The sequence below is a fragment of the Besnoitia besnoiti genome, chromosome XII, assembly GCF_002563875.1.
Source record: "Besnoitia besnoiti strain Bb-Ger1 chromosome XII, whole genome shotgun sequence".
Lineage (NCBI taxonomy): Eukaryota > Apicomplexa > Conoidasida > Eucoccidiorida > Sarcocystidae > Besnoitia > Besnoitia besnoiti.
Genome location: NC_042367.1, coordinates 729787 through 738765, shown reverse-complemented (window position 1 = coordinate 738765; position 8979 = coordinate 729787). Strand labels below are relative to the sequence as shown.

The 8979-nt window shown below is 60.7% G+C and overlaps 1 protein-coding gene across 1 annotated transcript; it reads left to right on the top strand.

Moving 5' to 3' along the window:
- Positions 1-2756: 2756 nt before the first annotated feature.
- On the top strand, positions 2757-7608 carry BESB_023020 (uncharacterized protein; the record flags this gene model as incomplete). The annotated part of the gene is made up of 5 exons (XM_029361004.1): positions 2757-4065; positions 4576-4699; positions 4995-5540; positions 6124-6691; positions 7069-7608. 5 exons carry the CDS (start codon positions 2757-2759, stop codon positions 7606-7608), a joined length of 3087 nt encoding a protein of 1028 aa, XP_029215819.1.
- Between the last annotated feature and the right edge of the window lie 1371 nt (positions 7609-8979).

Genomic DNA, 8979 nt, shown 5'->3' with positions numbered 1-8979 from the left:
CTTTGCCGTTCGTGTGGGGCGGGGATTCTAGGCAACGATCAGGCCTCGGCTTCCTGGAGCGTAGCTGCTGAGTGCAGTTTGTGTCCATTCTGCGTCTCGAAACAGGGTGCGTCTCTCCCTCCGGCGAGACTCTCGCACTTCTCTATCCTCTGTGCCTTCGTGTGTTTGTCCGTGTGAGAGTTCTGTGCTCATGAATGTGTTTCTGGACCATCGCATACGTGCGCGCCCGCTTCTTTGTGTCATCATCGTGCCTGCATGAGAAAGGTCGGTATCCGCGGTGCCTCTGGATGTGTGCATAGATCGACTTGAGAGAATCGGCGGAAAGGAGGGGGGAGGGGGGCAGGCTTCGAGCTTTTGGGCAGGTATCGCCCCGTTCTGGCATTTTTCTTGCGTCGGGTGCTCACCAGAGAGAAAGGCAAGTATCGCTCCTCGCAGCCCCTCGCAGGCGTCACCGGACTCTTGAGAGTGGCGCACGCAGGCCGAGGGGAGGGCGCGCCTCCCTCGTTGTTTTTCCGAAGCGCGCGGTGGCGGCGCTTCGCACGCCGCCCTCTTTTTTCACCGCCGCACGAGGCGAGCGACGCTCTGTTCGCTCAAACAGCATGCGTGAACTGAACCTAGACGAAATCGTATGACCGAGAGCGAGGTCGCCGACTCGCAACAGAGTTGCAGCAGCGGATGACTCCACCCCGCTCCCTACACGGCCACGAAGAGGCGGGGCGGCGCCTTCTCAAGAAAAATGAGCGGCTTTGCGGCTTCTCATGCGCCGTTGCTACCAAAAAAAACAGCACACACCTCTGTGGCGAGCGAACGTTCCTGCGGTCTATCACCGGCCTCGGCGAACGCGCTATCTGTCGCTTCGCCGCCATACTAGTCTGCTTCATGCGCAGGGTTTAGGGTTTAGGGCTCGCCTCTTGGGGCCTCCCCCCCGCGAGCGCTCCTCCTGGCAGCGCATGACCTGGGCCTGGAGGTTTCCCGCGACTCTCGCGTCAGCGCAGACAGCTTTTCACGATTGGAGTCATCCTGAGGAGGCGACCAACTTCGAGAAGAATCACTTGAAACCACCAGAGTGAAATAAGCACGGGTAGCGCTCTTAAACAGTCCCCGGGGTCTCCTCGACGCCGAAGGCCAGTCGCCGCCGCACTTGAAGTTCCCAAAGCCGCGCAAGATTTTCTAAGCGAGAGAACGTGTTTCGACGCTGACAGTGTAGCGACTTTTAGGCAAACCTGACGAAGAAATCCTCACCACTGCTTACAATAGCTATCTATATCCGTATCTATCTGCATATATATATATATATATATATATATGTACTCGCGTTGAGGATGCCGTCCTCCAGACCCGTGAAACTTGATCATATTTTTTCGTCAAAAAGGTTTCTGGACGTCCGCTGTTCGACCGGACACGATGCACTGCCCCCCGAGCAGAGAGAGGCTACAACGGCTCGGGGAGTTTAGGGTTAGTCGGATGGAGAAAGCGGAGTTCTGCAGAATTGCCAAAACTGCGCACATTGGTATGTCTCCTCTCCACCAACGAGACAGGCCTCGAGTCCTCATGAAGCCTAAGGGCCGTGAAACGCGCCCTGCGAACGTTTTCAGTCCTGGTTTGGCATTCCGGCTTGGATATGGATATCCACATGAGTATTCGTGAACGCGCGAGGTGTTTTGTGTTTCTTGTATTCTGCCAAGGCTGTATGGGCGACAGAAGCCTAGCTAGAAGCAGTGATTGCGGGTGATTCGTTGCGTCAAATGCCGAGAGGGCGTCCGTTTCTTGTTTTGGCAGTAACTGGCCTCGCTCTGCAAGTCTTGATGCGTGTTTCCAGGAAGCTGCATATCTCTGTTCCATTGATCTTACAAGGCTCGCAGCTGCACACGCGGGATCGGCTTTTCAACTATGGCTCGACTTTTTTTTCGAACTTTCCCAGATGCTCCTAAAAATCCTCTTCTGCATCTCTCCTGAAAGACAGTATTCTGCGGCGTTGCTCCTCGTGTGCGGAGAAACTCGTCGGGCTGGTGTGTCTGCATGCGATGGTGTCTCTACAACTTCATCGGGAGGGAAAGGTACCGAGCCAGGCAGTGATGCACACGTAGCATCTGAAAAAGTCGAGCTTGCCGCTTCATTTTTCGTTCAGGTTCCACACACGCAGTGAAAGTAGCGTCAAACAGCGATACGATAGGGGCTGCAACAATTAGCCAGCGAGACGATGCTGAAATGAAGCATGCGCATGCAGCGCGGCCCGCGTGTGCGGAAGGCGGTCTAATACCGTAGGCAATGTAACACGACAAAGACGCATTTGCTGCGCCTCAGCGAAAAAAGTTTGCAGCGGATGCGCGCTTCGCTGTGCAGGTGGCGAGGGCGAGTTACCCCGGCGTAGATGTGCATGCGGCTGCGGCTTCGAGGGATCCGTTGCACCGCCTAGCCCTAGACGTGTATCCTATATAGGTGTATATTTCATTGTCTACGGACTTTATGCATACATGAACAGCCTTACACACGCACTGAAAACAAGCCAAGTGTGTGTATAGACGCTTTGGAGGAGTCCGTTTTCGATTTTTCTCGCCCTTCGGGACATACGCCATTCGACCGCTTCGGGCGCCGGAGTGCCGCCGAACAGACCCTGGACCTTTTGCGCGTATTCCTACCCGTTCTCTCCTCCCGCTTGCCGGTCTAGCTGGATAGCGCTCAGCAGCCCTCCAAATTCTCATTCGAATGACGATTTCGTGCCGTCGCCTGCGCAGCGGTTCTCTCAAGCCGTCATCATGAAACTCCGTCACCGCATGCATCCTGTGCCCTCCGTCCTGGGGAAGCCTCTGAGGCGCGTCCGTGTCCTCAGCGGCCCTTGCGCGTCCCCGGGTTCGACGCATGTAGTCTGCTCGCCTTTGCTCCGCTCCACGGTCACCGTCTCCTCGCCACCGGCTGCTCAGCGGCGCAGCACCGCGGCCTGCGTCCTCCCCACCGCGGACTTCGTGGCCTCACGCGACGCCGAGAGACAGCCTCGTCTGAGCCCGCTCACGCGCAGAGCCTTCTCTACATCTCCCGCTTCGCCTGCGTCACCCGCCCCCTCCACGGGCGCCTCGCCCGCCCGCGGCGCGACGAGCTTCGTGTCTTGGAGGTCGCTTGCGGTCTTCTCCCTCGGGACGCTCTGCGGAGCGACGGGCGTCTGGCTGCTCGCACGCATCCACGGCGCGGACAGCGGCGTCTGCGCTTTTTTACCTTCCTTTTCCTGCGCGCCGGGCGACGGCGATGCCGAGCCCGCGGAGCACATTGAAAACGAGCTCGCGCGGCTCCCAGAAACTAGGGCTCCAGGCCCGCGGCGCCAGCTCGCCGCGCCACTCGTCGCGGTGGCGCCCGAGCGACCGCGGAACCCGCAAGCGGCGGAGGAGACTCAGGGGGCTAGCGCAGGGTGGCGAAACCTCTCCACGCACTACCCCGCGGCGCTCCTGCCGTCGACCGAGCGGCTCTTAGAGTCCCCTGCCTTCGTGTCTCTCGTCTCCACGACGCGCCGGCAGCCGCTCTACGTGGCGGAGCGGCTGCGCGGGCCTGGAGACCCGGCGCCGGGGCGCGCGGGAGACCGGAGCGCGAGTCAGACGCAGGGCGAGGAAGGCGACGCGACGCAGCGAGAGGAGGGCGCTGAGGAAGCCGAGGGTGTCTCGTCGTGGCCTCTCTCGTTCGGCAGAAAGCGATCCGAGGCGGAGGCGAAGGGCCGGCGGCGTGAGCCACAGGGACGCGACACGGCGACCGACGCGCCTCGGCGCACACCTGGCGCCGAGGCCGCAGAGACGCAGCCGGTGGCGCGCACGCAGGAGAGGGACTCTGAGGAGCGCAGCGACACTGTCGCGGGAAGTGGAGCGAGCTCCGAGGATGACGCGGAGTCAAGCGATGCGGAACAGGCCCAGGACGGAGAGGGGCCGACGGACGCTGCTCTAGGGCGGCGCGGCTTATATTCGAAGAAGAAGCAGAAGGGCTTCAAAGCCACGGGCGGCGTGGACCGCCGAGGCCTCAATTTTACACAGGACACGCGCATTGAGAAGGCCTGGAGCGCGGATAACAGCGATTATTTGCGATCTGGTGTGTGCTCCTTGAGGCCGCCGACGCGGGTGGCTCTATCGCCCTTCGAAGCCCTTCTTCTCTGTATAAATATCTATTTAGGAAGCTCGTAGCTCATAACAAAACGAAGGTTCGATTCTTTTCAAGTCTCGCTTGTCTCTCGAATCCCGCCGCCGTGTTCCTAGCCGCTTTCGCGAGGCTTGCGCCTGCTTGTGTGCATCCCGCTCCGCCTCCCCTCACTTGATCATCTTCCTCCGCGACCCTACGTGCTGCCTGGCGGATTCCCTGGGCAGTACATGCGTGGTGGCGCTCTGCGTCTCGCGTCTCTCTCTCAGCCTCGTTTCCGTGCGTCTTCGTCTTCGACTATCTTGTTCCCCAGCAGGCCTTCACCGCGAGTGCCGCGCGTCGCGCCGTGCTTGCGGCGCACTGTAGGTAGTGAACAGGTGGCGTGTCGCGTGCCACAAGACGCGCAGGCGTGGACTCGATTTCGAAGCAGACCCGCTCTGGAGCCTGTGTCTCCGTGGCTCTCAGGCTACAGCAAGGGACACCTAGCGGCGGTCGCGTTGCATAAGGACTCCCTCGAGTCGGTTCAGAGCACCTTCTCGCTCGGTGCGAACATTGTGCCGCAAAACCAAGCTGTGAACGCCGGAGAGTGGTGAGTGGAACCGAGTGCTTCAGCCGTCTCTCTCTCCAAATGCGACTAACTATTCTCTCATCTACTCGTGAAGGGGCTCAAGGCGGCGGCCTGCCTGTGAGGTGTCGGCATGTGCGTGTCTATGTATCAGTGCGTCTTCGTAGTTCAGTCGCGCAGTGCCCGCGCGTCGACGTTTACCCTTCGGCTCTGCAGGCGTGTCTACATCTAGGTGTACGCAGTTATGTTCCTGGTTTCACACCAGAGTCGCCGAGACGTTTTCCGCTTTCTGTGCGTTTGCGGAGACGGGATGCCTCAGGTTTCGGCTCGAGATGTTAACCAAGGCTCTCACGCAGCTCTACGAGGACGTCTACGTGGTCTCGGGTCCGCTATGGATTCCGAGCGACCTCGTCGCCCGCACCACACACGTCGCGCTCCCAGCGTGCCCGCTGCGTTCGAGCTCCGCTGCCCACCACGCCGCGCCGCACGCTGCACTCGCCCGCTCGGTCTCTGCGCCTGCGAGCAACGCTGCCGCGGCTGCGGCAGCCAGCGGCGCCGACGCGAAGGACGCGCAGCGCGAGTTTGAACGCCCCTCCGTGGCGCAGGCGGACGGCGGGTCGCCGAGCCCGCGACGCAGCGGGGCGGCCGAGGCAGGCGCCGACGCGTCCAAACCCTGTCTCCGAGGACGGAGTGCCCAGGCGCTCGAAGCAGACGACACCGCGGGAAACGGTCAGTGCGACGAACCGAGCGAACTCGCGGCGAGACGAGGATTCGCGGCGCGACTCCTGCGAGGGAAGCCTCAGGAAAAGAGAGACGGGGAGCACGAGGGCGCCAGGTCCCTCATGAGGAACTTCGCCTGCCTCAGGTACAACCCATGCGCAACCCGGCCGCATGCGCCGCATGCCGTGTGTGATTGCGCGAATCTCAAAATCACTTTAGCTCGGTTACGTTTACGTAGGCGTCCGAAGCGCGTATCGCCGCATCGCGCGGGGTTCTGCATGCCGATTCAGCTCCGTTGCCAAGGCGACGCATCGCGCATCCTCCGCCCCCGATTTGGCACTCCAAACTTGTTTTTTCCTTGAGGTCGCTCGATGCAAAATCGGTTCAAAGACGCACGCGTCCTAGCGCTTGAATCATCCCCACATACCTACCCACATACAGCTATATAACTGTATTTATATCTATATATATGTATACCCGTATATATATATATATTCATGCGTATATCTGTATATATACATATGTAAACGCAGATGCATGAGATTGCTGCTGGCGGCAGTGCACACGTATCAGAACAGGTGCTCCGCCATAGGGATGCACCAGATCTCTCTGGCGTGTGCCCAGCTCTGGGAGTCTGGAGGCTCGTATACTTCGCTCGGACATGTACACAGCATTTACGAGACATCCCGGTTGCGCCGCTGCATTCTGGCCTCCGCATCTGCCTCCAGACCCTTCTCATCCTCTCCGGATGTCTTCCCTGTGTCGCTGGAGGCGCTGACCGGCTCGAGCGTCCGCGACCGCGCCTCAACCTCCGCTTTTTCGCTCTTTTCGTACTTTGCACCCGCGCCTGGGACTGCGCCGCGCGCCGACGCGGACGTGCTGGAGCTCGCGCTGCGTGCCTGCCGCGAGGCGCTCCGCGAACAGGCCGACTCACAGCCTTCTTCCTCCTCTTTCTCTTCCTCCTCTTCTTCTCCTGCCGCTTCGCATCCATCGTCTGGGAAGGCTGCGCTGCTTCACATGGAGCACGAAGTCGTTGGCTCGCGGCTGGTGGCGGTTCCCACGCACTTGTTCAAGGTTGTACTGGGCGTGCGCCCGCGGCGCGCGGGACACGGAAGGCTGGCGGCGAAAGACGCAGACGCGGAGACAAACTCCGTGCCGCCGGCCTGGGCGCCTCCGCCCGTCGTGCTGGGAGCGTTCGTCGTGCCAAACAAGAAAATTGAGGCCAGGGGCTCGGATCTCAGCTCCTTCAGAGTCCCGCTGCAGTTCGTGGAATGGATCAGCGGCCTCGACTTCCAAGTGAGACAACCGACTCGACACGCAGCCTCAAGCAGCAACAGAGGACGGAAAAGCTCTGCCTCGAAGGGCAAGGCGCGTGCGGCGCCCAGAAGACGCGAAACGAGTCCGGAGCAGGCCACTTTGCCGCTAGCCGTATGCGTGAGAAGCGCGGCGTCTCCCACTATCCTACGTGCCGCCTTTCGTGTTTCATGGCCTTGCAGGACGGTCTTGTGCGTCCATCGGGGCGCCGCGGTTCTCTGCATTCCCTCTCAGGCCACCCGACCTCGTTCTGCAGGGCTTGCTGCGCATGCGCACGCGTGTGTTGGCGCGTTTCAGCTCTTCAAGCAGTGTCCGCGCCTCTGATCGCCTGCGTTCGCGTGTGTCGTTGTGCTCTGCAGGGCCTTGTCGCGCACGCGAGGGAGAATGCGCTGTCGCTCCAGGACGAGGCGCCTGCCAAGTCCCAGTCCCAGCCGCCGCTGCGTCAGAGCGATGTCAAGGGGCGCCCCGCGGCGCCGCGTGTCTCTGAGAGTCCCCAGGGATCGAATGAAGCCGTCGCAGACGGGCACAAGGCCCCCAGCTGGACGGCGCCTCGCAGCCTCCCCCTGGCGCCCACGGCGGAGCAGCCCCGAGAGGTGCCTCTCGAGCTCGATACCGACCCAAGCGCGACAGAGCGCGCCCGACGCCGGCGCCACGCGCGAGAACGCGCAGCGCGAGACAACTTCCTCCGTTCCATCGACCTCTGCCGCCCCCGTGCGTTGAGCGCCCCGGGCGAGAGCGGCGACGCGGGTCCGCGCGGTGGAGGCCGCTGGAAGGAGGCGCCGGAGGCCGAGGATGTGAAGCAAGGGAGAAAGACAAAGAGTCGCGGAGAGCGCACGCCCCCCCCAACCACCTACAGCTTCTGCGCTCCCGGAGCAATCGACAAACTGCGCTCTAGCTAGGCAGCAGGAAAAGGCCAGAGGCACACGCGAGGGGGGGGGACAGCGCTGTGTGGAGATGTCCGCGGGAGGTGCCCTGGCGATGTGCGAGTCGTGTGGCGGAAACAACGCGTGTCGTGTTTCTTTTACCGGTCTCTTGACATTCCCGACGCATTCTCTTACAGACGCATTGAGCGCAGAGTGATCAGGTGCGAGCGCAAACTTCTTTGCGCGCGCAGCACAAGCACGCGGCCGCGGCGCGGAGCCTGCCCGCGGCTACAGAGAAGTGACTGGGACGTGATTCAGAAAACCAAATATGTCAGATAGCTCAAAAACCTCTGAACTGCATCAGCTAAGTCCCGACGAAGACCGTTGCGCGGCCTAGGGAGTGTTTCTGCCTAGGGCGATGCACATCAACTTCGTCGCTGCCGGCCGTCGAAGCACTGCGCGCCCAACCCCCGTGCGGATCTATCGTGGTGAGGAGTCACCTGAGTTTTTCACTGCCTTCTGCAACGCGAAGGGTACACTGAGTGAGAGTCCCTGCATCGCCACACGCACACGTATCTGAAGCTCTTCGCAGCTAAGAGTTCAGCAAAACTCGCCAGTTCATCTGGTGCCTCGTGTCGAAACGCTTCGCGGGAAAAAAGGGCAGCTGCCACGCAAGCACCTCTCGGGAGCCCTCGCGGGTCGCTTCCTGTGGAGAGTCTGGTGGAAATGCTTCTGATGCGTTACAAAAAAATCAAGTTACGGAAAGCGGAGCCGGCGCCGCGAGTCTCTCGGACCAACCCCGCGCACCAACAGTGGGAGGAGCGGCGACACTCCTGTGCTTCAGAATGCGTCTCTCGCATCCGCCGTCGCCCCGAGTCGCCTCCCCCTCCTCAGATCGCAGTCCTGCTTCAGCGCCGTCGCCCGCGCCCCCCAAGCGACGCCCTCTTCGTGGCGCTTCTCAGCGAGGCTGCTCGCTCTCCTCAGAGACCCGACTCGGCCGAAGGGAGCGCCGCACAAACAAAACAGAAGTATAGGCATACACATATATGCATGCATCTATAGATATATATATGCATATATATACAGTCGGACCAGCAAATATAAATATATATATATATATGTATACAAGCGTGTGTAGAAGGCAAATCGAAGACCTCACGAGGATGCGGACGTGCACCTCTATTTGTACTCTGAGCGATGAACACACAGCCTGGAAAAACGCGCCCTCGCGATGCCTTCGCGGAATCCTGAGCGCGCGCAGGACTCCACCAAAGAGAGGAAACGTCCCGTGCCCTTTCCTGTCTCCGCCTTGACGTCTTCTCCTCAAAACGCTTCTCTTCATCTTCTTCCTCGCGTCAGTGTCGCCGCCGCTGACTCCGATCGTTCTGGATTCACTTTTTTCCCGAC